Below are 22,131 nucleotides of genomic sequence, written 5' to 3'. Positions count from 1 at the left end.
ATCATCTCGACTCGGTAATCATCCTCTCTCCTCGGTTTGTGGGGAAACATTTATCTTATTCAAATGCTTATTTTTCTGCAGGAACTGAATCTGGTGTAGTTCATTAGTGGAAGACAGAGGCCCCTTAAAGAGCCTTTAATCATCTGACGACTGCGCCATATTTCTGCAGTGACATGTCAGCTGGGCCAGCCACCACCACCACCACCACCCCAACACGCGCACGCGCGCATACATACACACACACACACGCACCCATCAATCCCTCACCCTTCCCAACACTCCTCTGAGCAGAGCGTGCCGGTGGTGGTAGGGGATGATAGGTGGAGCGCGGTGGGAGACAATCAGAAGAGGGAGGGGGGGAGCTTGCGTCTCATTGCTTCTCCTCCCTCTTCTAATCCGCAAAGACACATTTTCTTTTTTTTTTAACATACCTATTATGTTACACACATATAATATATAATACGTATATACGTACATTAGTCTTTTTGTAAATCATAAACATAAAAAATTTTACAAAAATAAAATGTTTTATGGTGACCTGTCTAATTGGTCTCTTCCACTCAGCAAGGCTTGTTTTTCTGGGGTAGAGGGGGTTCCCCTCCCCCCGTACAGGCTCAATGGTTCAGGCCGCGGCCTCAGAGCAGGCCCGCCAACATCCTCCATCCATCCTCTCCGATGCCTTTCCGTCTTGATAGGAGGCTTCCTTTACAAATCTGCTCTTTTTGATTTTGTTGATTTTTTTAATGTTCTTCTGTTTCTGCAATCTTCTTCTCATTTTTTTTAGCTGATGTCCATCTTTACACATCCCTTTAGACTTTTATTTACTACAAAAAAGAGAGAACAAGCAGTCAGTATACTTAAGACACGTATCTACGATAGGAGACTTCATTTGTAGTTAACAAGAATATGAAAAAACAATTCTTTTTGCAGTTAAAGCAACAAAATTACAATAACAAGACATCACAACAGCTGGACCGTTGTGATCGATCATTCGGGTTTAAATCAGTTGAACAAACAGTATTCAGTTCACGAAAACAGCGATAAAAACAACAACTGAAGAACATGCAAACAAATGAAATGAAATAAGAAGCAATTTTGACAAGTGGTCATTTTACACCAACCTCACGTAATCCATACTCAATGATCTTTGCATTCCATCTCCTGTTTGGTGGTGATAGGTTTCATTTTCCATTGTCATTGTATAAGCCCAGGATCAATTAATTTGTTCATTTTATTTGTAAATTATTTGCATATATATTAATATTCTGGTTGTAAATTAATTATTTGATCATCCTTGTTATGATTACAATGTCTTAAACGATGGTATCAACGATTTATCAGCCAAACTGTCGGAAGCAAGTTGAGTAAATATATCTGTAGTTCATGGGGATTTATCTTATAGAATAAAAATTCTAAGAGGTTGCCATAGCTGAAATAAAATCACTGATATTTGCTGAACAAAAAACGGGTGGAGTGTGAAAATAATATTTTACAATAATTGAAGAACGGTGTTGTTTTCCTGCTAATCGACTTGCAGAAAAGAAAGCTGAACCGATTGTCTTAAACAGATAGAGTGTAAAGTGAATAAAAATGTAAATAAAGTGTAGTTTATCTTGGTACAAAACAGCAGTCTTAAAATCCAGAGCTCTGAAATCCTGAAAGGACCTGAAAATGCCAGATGATAAATGACTCTAGTTTCCTTTAGCAGCTCCGTGTTTCACAAAACAAAACAAAAAATGAGTGAGTAAAAACGATTATTGTTATTTATTCATCATTTCATTGTTCTTTTCTTTTACAATATAATGATCCTCCTTCACGAGACAGGAGAAGCAGCAATGGAATATTTCCAGATGATATTTGGAGAACTGATAACAAACATATTTCATTTTCACCTTCGATTTGAGTAAGATGGTTGTGCGGCGAGCAGCAAGTGATGAGCTGGAACCGCATACGTTAGATCCTAAGATCCACTGCATGCAAGCAAATCAGCTCTGCTTCTCATAGACTGTGCTGGAGCCAGACTAGGTGGATCTATAATACAAGCCTCCTCTTCCTGTTTTATGGCCATTCAAATTCAACCATTAAAGCAAAAACAAACAAACAAACAAACAACAAAACAAAACAAAGAAATAAAAAAGAAAGAAGAGCACAAGCCATCGCCACTTTTCTGGTTTGTGCAGCTGTACTTTCTGTGTGTCAATGTCTGTGAACACAAATGATGCAGAGAAACATGCTGATGTAACATAGATAAAAGAAAACAAATGAATAATTAAAAAAATGTGTTTTTGTCTTGGTTTGGATCAGATACAGTAGGTCACAAATAATATTGGGTTGGGCCTTTAATTTGAAAAATTGAAAACAAAACAAAACAAAACAAAACAAAACAAAACAAAACAAAACAAAACAAAACAAAACAAAACAAAACAAAACAAAACAAAACAAAACAAAACAAAACAAAACAAAACAAAACAAAACAAAACAAAACAAAACAAAACAAAACAAAACAAAAATGTGATCTGTCATCAGTAAGTAGGTGAGATGAGTAGAATAATACTCATGGTAATTCTGAGATTAGAATAAGAATATCTGGATATATTTCAGGGTGAATGGTTTTGCATATGGATTAAAAACATACTTGATATTGAAATCAAAACATCTGCTAAAAAGACTGACATGACACTGAATATTTTTTTCTTTCTTTTTTTTCCCTAAAATTTCTTGTAGAAACACAGAATTTTCTGTATTCAAGAAAAAAAAAATGAGATGTTTACTGTGTTGTAAAAGCACTATCGGCTCTCAATAACAAGTCAAACCCCCTTAAAAAACTGCATTACTGACAATATGGGGGTCTTCAGACCCAGGATGCACTGCAGCGCTCAATGGTATTTGGCGAAAAAGGCGAAAAGCAGTCACCTGCAGGTAACAGCAGGCTGAGAGGTGCAGTAAAAAGAAGAGAGGAGCTGGCTCTTTCCTGCGGGGCTCCTTTCTTGACAGAACCTCTTTAATTTTGGGAGATGAATTGTTGATACAAAGGAAGCAGAAGCATGTGTGTGTGTGTGTGTGTGTGTGTTTGTCTGTGATCTTCTGAGATGGGAACAGAAGAGGCTGAGAGTAAATTCTGCATCACTTTGTAGTTGCTCGGTCCGGCCCCTCTGGAGGGAGCCGGAGAGGCGGGACCTGTGCAGCTGCACCGCTGCGTCGCCAATCACAGCCAATAATGGCCTCCTCTCGTCTCTGCTTAACGGCGGACGCACATCCCCCCACACACTTGTGTTACTTCTGGGGCCCACTGCAAAGATGGAGCCTCGGAGGGGGAAAGGAAGCGGAGAACAGCAGGGGCAGGGAGGAAGGGGTGGGTCTGGGACGGAGAGCCTAGCCTGGAGACAAGCCAGCACTTTGTGCAAATAACTCCTGCAAAAGTTAATGAGTTGAGTTGTGTGTGACATTTGAAACTACTTCATCAGCTCCTCGCCGGATAAACTTTACAGTTGAGGACTTGGGCTGCGGCCTGATCGCCTTGAATAACCCGCGCTCGGTTGTGCGCTGCTGAAGTGTGCGGGTTGGTGTGCGTGTGTGTGAACAGACAACATGAACCTGACAGGCATCTCTTTAAAGACAAGGTATATTGAGATTTGAGGGTAAACAGTTAAACATGATATATATGTTTGCTAAATAGAGACAGTAACTGGTGTGTGAGTATGAAAGAAAATGACACATAAAGATTTAAAAGATCTGGCAAACCGGGAGAATAAACTGCTTCTGGAAAAAAAAATACACACATCTGTAGATCATCTACAAAGAAATGATAACATCATCCACAGCACACGGTTAAAACCAGACCACTGAATTGTTTTGGTAACATTATCATACAAAACATTCCATGACATCGTAAGAAAATGGGAGCACAGATTTAAAAAATGGTCAAAAGGGGGTCTAGTGAACATACATAAAAACACTCTGGAGGCTGCGCTTCAGCTTCTGTTGGGAAACCGCTGTTATAAGCCTGGCTATGGCTTTATGAAAAATATGTGGCCTTTAAATTGGCTCCCCTGTGGATCCTGTGATTGTAGAAGCTCGCTCTATTCATAAGTCTGGACTCCGAGTCTGTCACCCACAATCCCACAGGGGGAGTCGGCCTGTGCAACACAAGCCGACTCCAGAGGTACGTGAAACTGATCACAAAGTTGCAACCAACAGGCAACACATATGTACTGAGCTGGAGAGCTGGCATTTGTTTTTGAATGAAATGAAGAAGGCGTTTAAAAATCAAACTGAAAGTGGCTTACCAAGTATATTTGTTACACTTTTGCATTTCAGTGAGATATAGACACTCATGCAGACAATATTGAATATCAGGAAATTTTAATCTTCCTACTTCTTGACAAAAGATCCCATTACACCTAATTAAATATTAAGACACAGACACCTTCAAGACAACAACATTACAAGCAAAAACATTTAACGCCACTGCAACAAGCCAACATTAAGATTTCGAGACACTTGTGTTTTTATGGTAATATTTATCCCGTAAGTTTTGGAAGGCTTGCTAGATTTAAATGTAAAATCACATCCCTTGGAACTCACTAAAGAGGCATTCGTTGGACAATTGTGAGATAAGAAATCAGACAAATACATTTGAAACTATTCAGTTTGGAGTCCAATTTCTTCAGTGGCTTTTAATATCGTGAGGACATATTGGATGTCTTTTGTCTAGTTTCCCAATTTTGAAGGTGCTGGATAGACTTTTAAAAAAAGATGAGAGAGAGGACGACTGTAGTCTGTCTGCACTTAAAACGCGAGTCACACCTCAGTATTCATTCATATCTTTCACTGGTCTCCTACTAGAATCCAGGACTACTGATTTATTATCCTACCTTGCTTTCAAACAGCAAGATCAGATCATTCAAATACTCGTCTTGAGTCTCACGGTTAGCAAAAAGCAATAGAGAACAAAAGTGGATAAAAGCAGCATAATTGTAATCGTATCATAATATTGAAATTGTACAGCAAGGGCAACTTGCAAACAGGAGTTTGGGGAATCTGGAAAAAACATCGGAAATAGATGATGTGATGGCATGCCGGCCCCACTTTGTCTAAAAATGTGTGTTAATTCAACTTGACTCACTAAAATAACCTTATTGCTTTGACAGGGTAAATATATAGATGTGTTGTCAACACACACACACACACACACACACACACACACACACACACACACACACACACACACACACATGCACACACACACACACACACACACACACACACACACACACACACACACACACACACACACATAAACAAATACCCCTTGGAAACTTGAGGAATATTTTCTTTGATCTGAAACTCTGATGTTATTGGGGTATTTATTCAATGTTCTACTTAATTTAACCTGTCATTTTTATTCTTTGACAAATCTCATCATGGCGACTGGACCTGGTCAATTTCTTCTCACCTGTCATCCAGGAAGCTTCCTCAGTTCTAACTATCTGCGGGGAGTTTCAGGTATATAAACACTAAGAAGGGTGGATTGACCCTGGATCCACCAAATGCTGAGGGTGAAAAGGGTTGCTGACATCTGAAGGAGCTGGTTAGGTCGCCCGACGTGGGGTTTGAACGAGGCTCGGTTAGGTCAGACGGGCGTCGTTAACCAGCACCGCCATCACACGAGTGGTAAGGGTCATATGAGTCCATGGAAAAGTGGCTGAAAGTTTGTGCTGGTGACCTCTTTCTCTGTTGTCACACGGTGAAACAGGGGGTTGATCCAGGTTCAATCCCACATTGGCTTCGGAACAAAGGTAGCCTCTTGGTTGAGAGCCGAAACATTTTTAGAAAGTAACCAAGTCCAGTGATCATGATAAGACAATGAGTGCCATGACCTTTACCACTCACAGCCTGCACAGATATACTTTAATTTCATAAATGTTTATTATATATCTTGTCATTTTACATATACAACTAAATTGCAACACACTCTACATTTTTCTTCATAGCTGTAAAAAAAGTTTTTTTTTTTTTTAACTATATTAAGTATGCACTTGTCACTTCTACAAGGTGAGGATCCAAACATTATATCTGAATGTATATGTATATGCGCCTTTAATGACATGATATTACAGTACAGTGAGTTATAGTATCATAAAGCCCACATTTGATTCATTTTCCAACATAAAAAAACTATGCTGCTGCATAAATCTTTAATGAAAATATATTTTACCAGCCAGTGATGACATGAAAAGGGCCAAGGATGTGAAAAATATTTTAACCCACTGTGGCCTTTCCCTTAATTTAACTTTGTTTTTTTTTTTTTTTTTGGAAATCTGAGAAAAAGCAACATTCAAAAATATTGGCGTTACAGTGTTACACCAAACCACCGTTTGCTTTTTTGTTTAGTAATCCATTCATCTTTTGTCTTTGGCTGCTTTGCATAGTGAAACATTCGTGAAATTTATGTTGCTTGAAACATAAATCAACCTCAAACTACAGCTGATGCTTTGGTACGTTTACTGTGATGAATAGTTATGCACGAAAACTGAGGAGATAGTGAAATAAAGGATGTTCTCTTGACGCTCTGCAAAGATATTGTCACAATATCTTTCGAATGATAGTTTCATTTTTTAAAAGCAAACAATGTGAGCTGAAAAAAATTGTTTTATTCCGTTTTTGCCTGTTTATTGGGCCTCTGTAGTGTTACACAGTATTTTAGGAAAAAATAAGTTCAAGGTGTTTTTAAACCAACGCTCTCCTACGAGGACTTCCACAGTAGGTTAATGCAATTGCTGATTTAGTTGAGTTTTATTATACTATCCACTTTAATGTCCTTCAAGCAGGATTTAGGCTTAAAAGGTGTCAACACAAAGATCTTGTTGAATGGGTGCAAAATAACAGCAGACGTGAAATAAAGACACAAAGATGCCAATGTTCTTGCAATTGTACCCGCCTTAAGAGAAAGGAAACAGAAAATGATGTAACGTAGTTATTCAACTTTAGAACAACTAGGTGATATAATTCATGTGTATTTCGCACAATCTAGTTTTTTTGAACTGTTTAATGCAAGTGGACATCTGCAGCTAATGCAGACTTTTTCCCTATGCAAAACCAGACTGTTGGGACTTGACAATGAGGTTACACTGACAGTTGTTTAAACCTGTGCTCTCCATTTAAACCAAATTAAACCAAGTTGGCAGCCAATTAAGAAAAATTGGGAAAACATTGCTATAGACACGAGTAGACAAGCAGTTTAACAGAACACATTTCACACAGTATTATGTGACCACATCCACACGGAGACATCAAATTGAAAATGAAACCACACGGCCGTTTCTTGTCATATAAAATGTTGCCACTGTCTGACCTCTAACCACTGATAAAACTATACAAAAGGAAGAGTATCTTATTATTCTCTTTTGATATACTGTATATATTCTTCTCCTGTAGTGTAAGAACCTAATGTTAATATCACTCTAAACAGCAGGTTAATAAATACTACACTATTACACTTCTTTCTACTGTATGATACACAATAAATGACAAATAACTTTGAAAATGCAACCTCGGGACAAACATATATTAAAAAACTGTAAAGTGCATGAAATACTTATGGATAAAAGAAAACATCAGACTTTGTATTTACACATAGTTAATAGTTATGAAAAGCAGTAGATATCCCATTATCACTGAGAACACATTCTACTGAATAAAATATTTAAGTCAAACTTTTTCATGTGCTGCACTTGATTCATGATTCCATTCTTGGAAGGACGAGGTTTTGGACAGTCAGGTAATTGTTTGCAGGTATATCATTTGCTTTCTATGACACATCAACAATAATAGATGTGATGATGTACCTCAAGGGTCAATTGTTGGTCCCTTCCTTGTCTGTCTTAACTGTATATGTCACAACTAGATCGGCGAATATATCCATTAAAACTGAACATGTAATAGTGTTTGGATAAACCAAGGATAGGTTATAAAAAAACATGATCCTAATAAAAGGAGCATATATACTGTATATATATTGCTTGATAGTGCATATTTTCAGTTTTCAGTATCTGGTGAGCACTGCCCCATGATCAGCTTTCGGCTAGTTGAATCCTCCAGTTGCTGGTATATTTTTTTCCTGGAAAATATATTGATATTAAGTCGGTATGGAGCGGATTGATAAGCTGATTTTGAAGCTACTGCTAATTTGATGTTAATATCCATCCATCCATCCTCTGCCGCTTATCCTGCTCTCAGGGTCGCGCTTCAGATGCTGGAGTCTATCCAAGCTGTCATTGGGCGAGCGGCAGCCCTGGACTGGTCGCCAGCCAATCGCAGGGCCCCATCTACAGACGAACAACCATTCACTCGCTCATTCACAGTTTTTTCCAATTAACCTGCTGCATTTTTTTTGGACTTTGGCAAAAAACCGAAGAAAACCAATGCAGACATTGGGAGAACGCGCAAACTCCACACAGAAAGGTCCCCTTGTCGGAATCCAAACAGGGTCCATCAAAGCGCGAACCACTGCGCCACCACTATGCCGCCAGCAATAATAAACTTTTTTTCTAATTCTATGAGAATTGAAAGGGCCTAAGATTCACTTCCTTTTTTGTTTTCAAAGTGCGGTTGTAATAACTATAAAATTAAATTATACAAAATTATAAAATCACCCTTGTAGGATTTCTCTCTACTTTACTGTAGCTTTGTGAATAACATACAGTTATATACTCAAAAGTAACCAATATGTATTAATAATAAGCTACACAGCAGTCAACCGTAAGACCTGCTTACAAGCCAATAAAATTTTAATTATTACATTTTTATTTTCAATTTTTCACTGCACTGACTGCGTTGGGTGTGTTTTTTTTTTTACAACCGTTACGTCTAATCCCGCTCAAGCTCTTGTTAGACCATTTAGTGCAAGTTTGAACAGATAAATAGTTTTCTGTGTGTTTGTTTTTTTTCTGCCGACCTGTTCAATTTTGTAAATTGCATTTTACTTGTCCAATGAGCTTGGCGCTGAAGAAACACGGCAGAGCAAAGACCGTCCGTGTTGAGTCATTGCGTCTGCCCATGTTAGGTGTTGGTATAATTTGCTATTCTTTCCTTACAGTATGTCCATGGGATGCTACTACTGTAAGCTTTACGCTTCTTCAACATATGCTGGAGAGACATCAGCGCCAAAGTCTGTTTCTCGGCAGCCACATTTTATAGTTCGGAGTTGTTTGGCGAGACATTAGTCTTGCTTCACAATCATATTGAATACACATTTGCTGCTCATTTCCATTTGTTGCCAGATGCTTGGTGCCAGTGCTTGAATGTGACAAGCCTTTTTGTCTGCGCTTGTTCATTTTAAACACCTATAAAGCCAAACTAACAGCACAGCTGCTGTCATTCACCTGGATTTTCTGTCCGACAATGATCATTAAATAATGATTTCATTTGAAGAGCAACAGCTTGGTAATGATCGCTGGTTAAGGTAGTATTTATGGGCCATGATCATATTTCACGTTGGACATCTGACAACAGGAAAGTGTAAATGAGAAGCAATATGTTGTGAAGATAAGACGTGGTCTGATATGTATCTGGTAGGACTGGGTGATATGGGAAAAAAAGACCACAAACATAAAACAAAACAAAACAAAAAAATCAAAATGTTCCAAAGCGCCCCCCCCCCCCTATTGATATAGATCACAATATCTGTGCAAGAACAATAATAGCATGTCAACTACACAACACAAAAACATGATATATAGACAATATATGCAATATTAAAGCATAGTGATATATTGTCAAGCTCTAATTGTGGAATAAATCTATATTTTAGATTAATTCCTCTTTTTTAATGGGACCGATCAAGTCAAAAAACAGAGAGATTATTAATACATTATATACATTATAACAGATACATTAAAATTATTCGTTTTATAATCATGGGGTATGTGATAACAGATCGTTGACAGATCTGTACTCTTTTTATACAAAAAATAGACAATAAAATATAAGTACCAAGTAAATTGATAAATAATCCAAACTGCTTGAATGACAGAGGATTAAACATTTGTTTACAATATTTGAAGGGCCATTTGAAGGTCTTATGACAGTGTATGTTACTGTTCTGCATGAGTTAGCCAGGCTTTTCACGGCAGGCCGCACACTTGTTAGATTAAGCCCGAATTTAGCTGGTGCAAGGAAAAAGGAGAAGACAGGGAGGAAAAGATTCATTCAATCCATATTTACTGTAACAATGGAACCAGCGAGGGAGGCTGGTCTGCAGACAGATCCGCCAGCATTAATGTGTGTGTGCTTGTGCGAGTCTAGTCAGTCTGGTATATCTTCAAATGAGATCAGTGCTTATTGACTGAACTCTCTTATCTCTAATCTGCGGCGTAAATTGCCTCGGTTACTGCTTCTCTTCACACTCCCTTTCTTCCTTCGCTACTGACTCCCCGCTTTACGATCCCATCAGACACAGCAGGCACAGATGCTATTTACTGGTGAGAGAGATGTGTGTTTTTGTGTACGGGACTGTGGGAGAGGGAGTGAAATTGGTGGGTAAGTGAATGCTTGGGTGCATTAGGGAGTGTTGTCTGCGTTGCTTTTAGCTCATCTCCTAAAGCTGTACGGTGCGTGAGTGTGTTTGCACACACTCTCTGACACTAGTCAGTTAGTTTGGCCGTATATCTGGGGATGTCCAACAATGCTCCTAAATCCCTCGATCTCGGTCAAATGACATTTTCAAATTGCACTTCTCATCTCACTGGTTTCATGTTGACTGCCACGATCCAGCCTCAAACAGCAGAATACCGTGCTGGTGGACTATATGTAATCTAACAATTTGAATAGGGCTGGGCAGTGAAGAAAACAAACAAAAAAAAATGGACTTTTTTTTTTTGATCTAGCCACATTATAAGAAATTACATGTCAGACGTACAAAAACCTATTACTCCAAAGGTGGCGGTAGCATGATGATGAATATTTTCCTTTCTGTTTTTATCAAAGTGCATGTGAAGGGCTTCAGAGTACAGTGTTTAGCAAACACGGGATCAATCTTCTCACCTTTAGCATATATAGTCTAAAGGATTTATAGATGCTAATTTCGCTAAACAGTACCTAATATTCAGATAGATTTTTGATCATTTATATTTACCCTATTACTAACTCTTAGCTCAATTTTTAGAGGCTTGGGACTCTCAAAAAAAAATTAACCATGCTTCTTTGTGTATTCAAACAGTCATGGTTTGATACCACAGTTGGACAATTGGTCAGATTTATCAATATTTTGGTGTAACTACTGTAGCTATGTTTTGCAGTATTAAATATTCATTTTACGTACACAAAGGGTCACTCTTTAGAAGAATGTAAATAGAATGATCCATCAAGGTGATATTTTTCAGTTTATATGCTCTTTTTATTCAATGTGACAAAAATGATCTTGATTAGAGATGTAATGAACCTGTGGTTTAAGTGCAATATTTTGGAAGGAGGAGGTCAATGCAGAATAATCAGTGCTAATATATTAAAAAGCAAAGTTTGCAAAAAACATATTTACTATTTCCGGAGCTGTTTATTTGCTTTAAAGATATCCTGGTCTATATAATGCCTTCTCAACATTTTTTTTTCTCCACCTATGAGTATATGTATGATTAACTGTCAGTCATTGGTCCCTTTTGTTTGAGAATACCATTCTATGCCTCAAGGAGGTGTGTGGGACGAGGGAAAAGCACTGACGAATACGCAGAAAATGCATTGTTTCTTTGTTTTCACTGTCCCACAGTCTGCTAAGTCAGAATCAGAATCAGACTCCAAATTGCTTTCTTTGCAACATAATTTGGAAATTACAAGGAATTTGCTTTGGTGCTAAACAGACAACATGTAACAGGCTGTAAATATGCCAAAAATAAACATGAGATCAGGGCGAATGAATGACTGAGTGAATGGGCTTATGGATATATGCTGCAAGGACCGGCTGCACTTGGAACTCAGACAAAACAACTTGTGACACAGAAAGATGCAATGGAACAGCCAATGGAGTTGTTACTCCTCGTAAGAAACAAGGGCGAGATCCATCTTGCTGAGCTCCTGAATATGAGTGCAGCTGACATCACAGCATAATGGCAGCAAAACATAGCAACACTATGCTTTCAGTGTTTTGAACTGTTTTTAACCATTATGCAGCATATTTGCTAATGGCTCTGCGGTACTTGATATCTTGTTTCTCTGCAAATGCTTTTGCGGTGGGGCCACTTGCCATACAAACCTCAAAAAGTTTGCTGTGGGTGTCTATATTTTTATGAGCCGGTGCACCGTATTTAGAGGGAACTGCAGCCATTAATCAGCCGGTGAAAGGAAACCTTCGGCTTCTTGTTCTCGCTAAGCAAGTTAGCATCCATTCTACCACAAATCTCCTGTATATTTTTTCGGGTCATCTGAGCTGTTTGTGTAAGACATGGCCTCTGGTCGTAGACTCTTAAAATGAACACGAATGCTATCATTTGTTTGCTCGACGCGATTGTCGACGACAAACGTTTTGGAACACGGGAGCATTTTGACGCCCGAGGCCTCATCGTGGCCAAATCGTAGCCAATGCAGCTTTCCCATGAGCATGTTAAACAACATGGGAGCCCTGTTCCCTCAGAAATCAAAAATATATTGGATTATTGCTTTGTGTGTGTAAGGAGACAGGAAACTGTGAGAAAAGGTGTGGAAAGAATGTGGGTTTCTCCTTTAAAACGATTCAGCAGTAATGGGATATCTCCTGCCTCTGGCGCTGCGCCAACAATCAATTGGCTCGAACACTCTGCTGCCCATTTTGCAATGGCTGCCATAGCTCTTTCTCCACACCCTGCTATACATCACTTCCTCCTGCATTCACATTCAGTCATAGATCATGCTGCTCCTCTCACCGCCCGGGCTTCATTATGCATCACTTCCTGGTAAGGCATTTTGTTGCCGTTTCACCGTCTTTGGGCTGAACAGTTCGCAGAGTTCCATTAAGTCAGGCTGAAACTCAGCTCCGGTTATTGGCTCGTTCAGGATGGAGCCGGTTCTCTCAGGGTGAAATCATTTACTTAATAAATCCGATCTGAAATTTGTTGCTTGAACTGGAATTTGCTGAACATTACTGCTCTTAATGTATATGGGTTGAATGACTAATTGAAACAATAAAGGGAGAGGGAAATTAGGTGGAATTAAAAGTAGCACAAAAGGCCACCCCAAAGGAGCTGAATATCAGAGCAACAACTGAAAAGCGAGAAAGAGGTGGAATTAAAGTATCCAACTCTTTCCCTCAACTGTTGTTATTTTCCGACGATGTACGTTTTCATTTGAGCCCGACCGAAACGGAGTTTTTGGTGCAGATGCAACAAAAACGAAACGTTGCGCTGATACATTAAGTTCACAATCAATGTGTGTGTGTGTGTGTGTGTTTGTGTGTGTGTGTATAAATGTATATTTATAAAAATGATTTGATAAATGCAGCTAAAATCATGCATTATGTAATTACTTAACATTACCACAAAATATGGTAAAATTTCCTTTCACTGGATGAAAACACCCATATTTGTAATAACTGGTTACATGAAGTGACCAAACACAAAGGCAATATAATTTTGTAAAACAAACAAACAAAAGAAAACAAGCAAAAACAAAACAAGCAAAAAATCTTAATGCTAGTTTGTGATAATAATCATAATATATAATAATAATAATGCTACTACTAATAATAATACATCTTATATTATACTACCTTATGGTTAATTACATTGAGGAAAATTTCTTGCATGTTGTGTTCAGGGTCAAATATACTTTACAATATGTGACAGATTATTATAAAACTGTTAATGAAGTCACTGTTCAATTACATGTTGTCAGGTTATTAGATTATGTGCTGTTATTAAAAAGGATTTGGCTACATGGGGTCACATAATGGGATTTTTTTTGCTCAGTGAAAAACAACACATTGTTCAATTTAATGCATTAACCCAGCCAGAACTGACTACTAGTTTATCTACTGACAGATTCAAAGTTCAGTTTAATATTTAGGCTGACATTTAAGTAGGATACTGTAGGACCTCGACTTTTCAATGCCAAACCTTTGAGAAGGTGTTTAAATGTCATGGTGTTGATGTTAACATCTGGACATTTGGAAGACATTGGATTTTGGTTAGTAGATAACACAACTTACAAACATCAGAACATTAACATCCGCGGTCAGGGTCAAAATCAAACGCTCGCGTTAGGTGTCTTGACACTGGCGTCAAACCTACATTCAACCGAAAGTCAATTGTCAATCGGATGTCCAGCAATGTCCAGCGAGGAGAATAGGTACAACAAATTGTTTTGATCCATGACGTTGAAGACGTTCGCCGTGAAGGTTTAACATCACCAACATGATTTACTATGCAATGCTGACATCAGTGGATAACATCGGTCGGGCTCTAAATTCAAAGCTAATACATTCAAGTCAGTACAGAAGGATGAACTTTTTTTTTCCAAAAATAAAATTGTTACATCCATAAATGATGATGTGTACACTCTGTAAAATGGGGAAGCACTTTTACATTTTCCAACGTGAGAATTCTTGCATTTCAGGGTTAAATTTGCCACCTGGAAGCATTTTGTATCTACGTTTCCTTGAAGAGGGTGGAGATTTAGAGATTTCATTGTGTTGTTGCTCTTTTTTGTTTGTTTGTTTGTTTTGCTGGGGAGGGAAAGGGAGCGTGTCTCCCTCTTTTCTAGTAGGGAGTGAAGCGACTGCACCCTCCTCTGTATAGGCTAGCCTGCAACATCAAAGATGAAAAAGCTCTGATCAGTATCCCATCTAAAACCTTGGTATTTATTATTAATATTCAAATGAGCTTCTCTCTTTCGTCCAAAGACACATTCCTCCCTTTTTCAGCACCTCTTTTGTTTTTAATGAGACAGATTTAGTGAAGAAGGCTGTTAAACTTGCCCTCAATATTTTTTTAATATTGAGTTGATGTGCTATTTCATATGTCCATGAGCAAGGTTACACTCTAACTAATAGCTACCATTTGAAGCCAGGAAGTCTAAGTCTAGGTCAAAAAAATAAATAAGTAAAAAAGAGGGAAAGCTGAAAAAAAAGACAACCCTCATATGTCTAAAATTTGACGAGACTATGGGAAGTAAATTCTCAAAAACTTCAATACACCTCAGATGGAACCATCTTTCTAAAGATTACAAGCCAAACTACCTTTGAGAACCCAGCCTCTTACGTTTTCAGCCCTTTATTTTCCTTTTACTCTAGATGAAAGAAAACAGGTTGTAAATAATGATGCTTTTTCATTTAGCAACCCAGCGAAATTCAATTCACGTAACAAACATTTTCGGATTGATACCTGCCTTTTTTGGTATTGTATTTTGAGAGTTGAAATTGCTCTGACACTGAAATTTACACTCGGATGGAAAACATTTTCCACAACCATCTTGACAAAAGCTGAGTCGATTTGCACTTATATTTGTAATTTAATACCATTCATATACTTAAGCAAAGCTACTATTGGATAACTGGTTTAATTAGCAAATAGTGAATACCAAAGAGCCAATATTATGATTGATGAGATGGTTAATGCTTTTCAATAGCAAATAAGCTGCCAAAATGCTAAATTCTGTATTGGAGCCTTTTGATGGAGAAGGTATGGTCGCCAGCAAGGACAGCAATTTTTAAACATAATCTTTTTCTTCCTACATTATTTTAGAGGTTTTCCTTATCATTATATATCTTAACCCTTTTTATTTGCTAACATTTTTTAATCCGTGCACAAAGAAAAAAGTATGGGAGTGGTATCCTCATTATCTCAGTGAAGCTATTAAAGGGTTTTAAAAAAACGATCGAGTTCTGTTTATCCGCATGTCACTGTGTTTATTGCCTGATAATCTATCGAACAAACAACTAATATTAGACGTTACCTGTCTGAGGAAATTCCTTGATGCAAGAAATGAGGAACTGAAGAATAGTCACGCTTACAAATGACAAATTTCAAACCTAAGCATAAGCTAACTAGTTATAAAATGGATCCATAAAGTGAAACTTCTTGTCTTTTTCCCTTTCTGATAATAGACCCTAAAGTTACAATTATATGGTCTTCATTGCTCTTTCACTAATTGTTTACAGTTTCGGTATTTTGTAATACCAACTAATATATTTTCCTTTTTGCGTCCTGGGATATTTTAGCAGGGATTTGCTCCCAAATGACAGTTGTAAGAATTCACTTAAAAACTATTTAACAAATGGCATTGAACAAGTCATTGCATTAGTACTTGTCATTGCTAAAGTCATCTGCTGAGTTGCATTAATCATATAACCGACGATTACTGACTTTAAATCTTTCTCGACCACATGTAAATGTGATTTTTCCTGTTATAACTTTGTCAGTGCGCAAATACAGTAAGTCGACAGGACATCTTACTCATAGCCACTCCCTAATCTGTTACGCTTGTAATATCCATTTATCGGTCAGTAAATGGGATTATATCCGTCTCCAAGTCAGGAATTGTTATCAGAACAGAATGTGATCGATGTGAAAATTGATTCTGAACTTGGATGGCGACTTTTAATATCAATCTCCCTGCTAAGCTAAGATTTTCTGCTCCATATTCAATTTGACCTGTTTACAAAGACAACTATACTATGTAGCGATCTCAGTGAGATGGTGAATTTTTTCAAGTTGGACATGGCTCAACTTTTACATTTGGAAAACAAGTCCTAATGACCTCTTGTACAGCTGAAGACCTGACAGTTTTTCAAAGAAAGGCACCAACTTAACCTCTGGACAAATTAATGTTTCCCCTGATGGGGCTGCCTATAGAAAATGAATCCATCCTTTTTTTTTCTCTTGAAAAAAAAAAAAAGATCTTGTCCAAAAGCCTCATCTACAAGTAATCTACTGAAGCTGTGGGCTCAAATGCTTACAAATGTTGTCAGCCTGATCATTTGGACATCAATGATCACCTGGATCTGAAAAGTTTCTCTTTGAGGTTATTCCTCGGTAATTGAAGCGGCTTACTATCGATGTTTTTCCCCTCAAAATCAGGAATACAAATATGCAAACAGAGGTCTGGATCACATGTGGGAGGATGGGGAAAAAGGGAGGAGTAATTTGAAGGAAAAAGAGAAGAAAGTGTAGAGTAATAAGGAGGAAAACACAGGCCACTGTTTTAATTAAGTAAATGAAGAGGAAATAATGGTCGTAATTAATGAAGGCTTTTAGCTAGCAGCTGCACTAGGGGAGGAAGGGAGGTGGTTGGGGGAACACGTGGGGGAGGTGGTGGGACTTTTCCATTACCATCGCCACACGCATGTCAGCGTCAATTTTTCTGGAGTCCAAAATGCAGCTCCGAGCAGCTGCAGCCGGTTTGGGAACTAAGAACTTTTAAAAATCTCCCTCTCCTCTTACGTTTCTCTCTGCAATCTTTTCTCTCTCTACCTTAATCTCCCACGGCACGTCAAAGCCTGAACTGGATGGCTGTTAATCTTTGGAGGAAGGCTCTACCCACACCCATGAAAGAAAACAAATGGTGCTTTCTGCTCTCCTCCATCTTCTGAGGTGCTTTGTTTCTTTCTTTTGAAAGATCATTTTCATCTTTGATGTTAGCTGCAAAGCTAGCTAAAAACAAACATTAACCATTCGACTAAGTCCCCTTTCCAAAGTTGGATGAGACCTTGTGTGCAAATTCTCAATTTTGGTTGGATTTCAAGCAAAAAGAAATCTTCAAGCCAATGAACGGGGGTGTGTAAGAATACAAGAATCTCCCTTTTTCATTTACTGAAGTGGCAATTATCACGACGGTCAAATGACCAATCAATATCTCAATTATTTCATTTCTTAAGTAAACATTTTGTGTTGTCTCCAGTAGTTCTACCCCATTATATCCAGCTGTTGCATCTTATAGTACCAGCCAACATTACTGACAATCTTTAGAAAGTCATCAGCTAAAAAAGAGAGAACTCACTCACCATAGTGCCCACACTGTATGTGGCTGCAGGACCAATCGTATGGTGATACGGGTCTGCTGTTGCATAGACTCTGCCATAACTGTGGATGAGAAAGCACACTTTATTAGAATGGTTCAATGAAAATAGGACAGTGGAAAAATTAAGCCTTAAATACTAATCACAAACTCACCTGGACAAATATGGCAAATATGACACATTTTTCCATTTATTGTAAATACATTTACAAAAAAAATATATATATTGTTATACATTTAAAATAGGATTAAAAAAAATCATCGCAAACTGAATGTGATATTTTTTGTTGAATATTTTTCTGCTTTGACAAAATGTAAAATTTCCATCTGTCCAACTTTTTGACAGGATGGAGGGTTCGCTATGAAAATTTCAGATGAGCCATTTATTAGCTTCTCAAGCTGATGTTAGCATATTAAGCATTCTACTAGCATTCAGGGAATTTCCTATGGATGCTGTGAATCTGGTTGAATAAAAATACTTTTAAATGATATATACACATAAGTAGGCCTCTGTGCTTGTCTTCTGATTCTTGGATTTTGCATTTATTTTATGGATAGTTAGTCAATAGTCACAGCCTGCTGCTCTATTTCACTGCTGTCGGTAATTGTTTTATCAATTTACAATTTACAGTAATTTGTCGCAATAATTGTACTTCACTCCTCATCGTTTTTTATGTATCTCAGTGTTTTTTTCTCTCTTTACTTTTTACCTTCAATACATTTTTTACCAGTGATCGTAAATTGTTGGGCCATGATGAGAAGAAATTGGGAACAAGAAATCCAGAATACTTGTAAGTGCTGTATGGCATGCATTTCTTCTTAAGAAAAGAAAAGGAAGAAGAAAAGGAAGGAAAAGAAAAGAAAAGCAAAGAAAAGATGAGGAAATGCGTTCCATCTTGGTGGAAAAGCCATTGAATTTTTAGTTGACAAATTATAATAGGGTCATGTGTTATACCTAGTTGAATTCACCGAATGAAAGAGTTTCAGGCAGAGACATTACATCCCCCCAAAATTCAAGATATAAATTTACATTTGATTTGGATTCTTCCTTCCCTTCAGCACACTATCTTGTATTTACGCCTCCCGAGAGCTGCGGACAGCCTCGGCTCTGACGTAGGTTTTTGTTTATAAGGCGGTAGATTCACATTCTGACATTTTGACTTGTTCTCCAAACATAAAACTATATGGATTCTCTGAAGCGGTACAAATCACGGGGGAATTTAATCAGCAGTGGGAAATAGTGAAATGTTTCCCTCTTTCCCAATTCTAACCACAAGACATAAACCTTATGGATGTTAGCTTTGATTGAATAGCTTTGATAATGGATAGGGAGCGGCGGCTAACTACAATGAGTATGCATGAGGCGAGCAAGGCATTGGGTCGTAGATTTTAACTGTGGTCCGGAGGAGAGATCTATAATCATTCCCTCTCATACTCACTCTAAGCGGAGGCCAATGGGATGAAAATGCAGTCAATGTCTCCCAATAAATGTACGTTGTAAAGGTGTGTGATTGCAATGATTTGTTTTATCACTTTCAATTTATGAGAAAAAACTGGATGAGCGTTTGAAGGATTGTAATAAACTAATGTCAGCCGCTGAGAAAAAAAAAGGGAAAGATAAGGAAAGGAATAGGTGGAGTGATAAGATAAATATCCTTCGGGGCAGGGAAACTGCATATTAAAAGTGAAAAATATTATGGCTAAAAAGTGAAAAAGAAGGAATATTGAAACAGAAGGAACAGACTTTTGCCGAACGCTTTCCTCTGATGATGTTCCGCCCCACCCCTCCCCCCCGTCTATCGTCTTCCGTTCTTCTTCACCTCCATTTCTCTCTTCTAGGTTCCCCCTTGCTGCCAACTCCCTGTGTGTCTGTCTCCTGAGACTTATTTCCAGTCTATTCACCAGCATTGGCTTGGAACTAATCCCCTCCCCCAAAGCCCATCTCTTTTCTCATTCCCCCTCTCCATCCCTCTTTCACTTGACGCCACCAGACTGCTTTATTTAGATTCCTCTCTTACTGCCGTGTTTGTTTATTTTCTTCTAAAAGTGAAGGGAAGCCAACATATGTCTGGAGGGTAAAGATAAGAGGTTGTGCGGCTAAACTACTTTGTGTTAAACTATGTGTCACAGAAGGGCGTCCTGAAGAGAGGATGCTGGTTTGACTAAAAGAGGGGGGAGTAAGAGCGGTGTTTAGAGATGTAAATAAAGATCATATCTGTTGTTGATCAATTAGTCTTTGTTGACCTGTTTAAAAGTAAATTTAGCACGCCTACGGATCCAGGTCTCACATGACGTTTCTTGTGAAAAGGAAAAAAAAACTGCATGTCTATGAAATCTGCTTGGAAGACGTTGCCTCTATATCAATCATTCCTAATCTATTGATTGATTATGTGAGATATATACTACGTAGTTGACCTTTTAGATTCAAAATGTCATAGATTCATCATTTCGCTAACAGAGATTTGTGTGAAACTTTTATTCATTTATAATTTTTCTAGGTCATGATTAGGTTGGGATTTCTAACGTTACATCAAGTTACCATGTTTTACAGTTGTTGTTACTGTGAAACGTTTGGTCACCAAATCCGTTAGATCTCCAACCGCTGAGGATCCGGCCATATAAAGGACCATTTTAGAAAACACGCTTTCAACATTGAGACTCCAAAGTACACGTATGTTGTAACTGAAAATGAACCAAAATTGCTATTGAAAATTATTGCTTACAACCCCAGTCACAGTGGAGATATTTAAAGCTTTTCTGCGTTTCGAGGGAAAGGGAGTGTGACCTCCCCTCCCTCATTATATGAGGCAATATTAGCTATGGTGGAAATGAGGTTAAAATACCACCAAATCCAACCTTGCTAAGAGAACTTTATATGTCGGGCTATAAATGTACATTTTACAAGGCGAATAATAGTACATGTATTCGTACTGGTACAAATTTCATGATGGGTGGATCCAGTCATACTACAAATGTGTCTGACTGGGTCCATTACCACTATTGCGTGGATAAGCCCGGTGAAACAAGCGGTACAATTCATGAAGTGGCGCTTCTTTGCCAAGTGAACAACAAAAGCTGCATCAAAGAATCTTCCTCAAATTGCTCACGGGAGCTGGAAGACCCGCCCCCTTTATACGACCAGCTCTGTGATAAAACAGTGGTATCAAGAGGACTATAATAACAAGACTATAACAAGGAGTTGGATCAGACTTGGTCAATATGTTGGTGTTGTCGGACGGTTGTGTAGCATATGAGCAGTAACCCACTGTAATGTACACCAGAAGGTGTCGTCCTAAACGTGCCAATCACCAGAGGTCGCTCAACAGCTCATTAAAAACATGAGACATTAATGAGGCAAGTAAATATACATTTCAATTTAAATTCATTTTTAGGCTTCGGAGTCAGTCGGGGCCTCTTGGCTTCTTTTACTTTTTATGAGCCATTGAGCCGACCCCTGCATTTGATAAAGGTGACTGACCAAAAAAAAAACAAAAAAAAAAAACTCCAACTTGCACTCGTGTTTGTTCCAAGTGAGTAGAAAAAAGACAGCTTTTTGGTTTAAAAAAAAATGCACTTTTTCCTTTGAGCCGAACTTGGATCAAACGGTGACATCCGAGTTTCTTTATACTTTGTGATATTACTCAAACACGATATATCATCAGTGAGACAGTATGGCAAAAAAGACTGCAGGTGACAATAGTAACAGAACAGATGTTTTGCAGCCTCTGCATCGAAACAACAACACGGAATGGTCGAACGAACAGAAACAGGATTAATAAGATAGTCTTTCGAGTAAAAAAACGAAATGATCTATGAGTACATTTTTTTTTTCGCTTGCGAACATAAACTAAAATCTCGGGTCCAAGGCTAATTGGGAGACAACGTGGGGGTCTGAAACATGAAGGAGGCCGGCTGTTTGAAGGTCAGTCCTGTTCCTTCTCCATGGTCTCAGGTGTCGACGGCAATAGTTTAATGTGTGTGTGTGCGTGTGTGTACGTGTGCGTTTGTGTACAGACCAGAGAGATGGAAAACAGAGAGTCTCTCAGCTCTCGACCCATCCACTCTATTTAAGACCTCTCTTATCCCACAATAAATAAAAGTGCCGCCCCACTCTCTGCCCCACCCCCTTCTCATCCCCACTTCACTGCCTGGACT

The 22,131-nt window shown here is 38.2% G+C and overlaps 1 protein-coding gene across 2 annotated transcripts in view; it reads right to left on the bottom strand.

Moving 5' to 3' along the window:
- Window positions 1-409: 409 nt before the first annotated feature.
- rbfox3a (RNA binding fox-1 homolog 3a) overlaps window positions 410-22,131 on the bottom strand; it is a 622,615-nt gene continuing 600,893 nt past the window's right edge. The window contains exons 14-15 of one of the 2 annotated variants that reach the window (XM_086140611.1): window positions 17,963-18,041; window positions 410-824 (exon numbers count right to left, since the gene is read on the bottom strand). In XM_086140611.1, the coding sequence (XP_085996737.1) occupies window positions 822-824; window positions 17,963-18,041 (82 nt within the window). In that variant the 3' untranslated portion in view covers window positions 410-821. Of the gene's footprint in view, window positions 825-14,001; window positions 14,766-17,962; window positions 18,042-22,131 lie in introns of those variants that run through there. The other variant, XM_086140610.1, reaches the window with a different exon arrangement.

Source organism: Fistularia commersonii, chromosome 33 (genome assembly GCF_037954325.1).
Source record: "Fistularia commersonii isolate RoL2024-O1a breed Wild chromosome 33, RoL_Fcom_v1.0, whole genome shotgun sequence".
Taxonomy (NCBI): domain Eukaryota; kingdom Metazoa; phylum Chordata; class Actinopteri; order Syngnathiformes; family Fistulariidae; genus Fistularia; species Fistularia commersonii.
The sequence above is the reverse complement of the archived record's forward strand: the minus strand, read 5'-3'. Positions and strand labels throughout refer to the sequence as shown.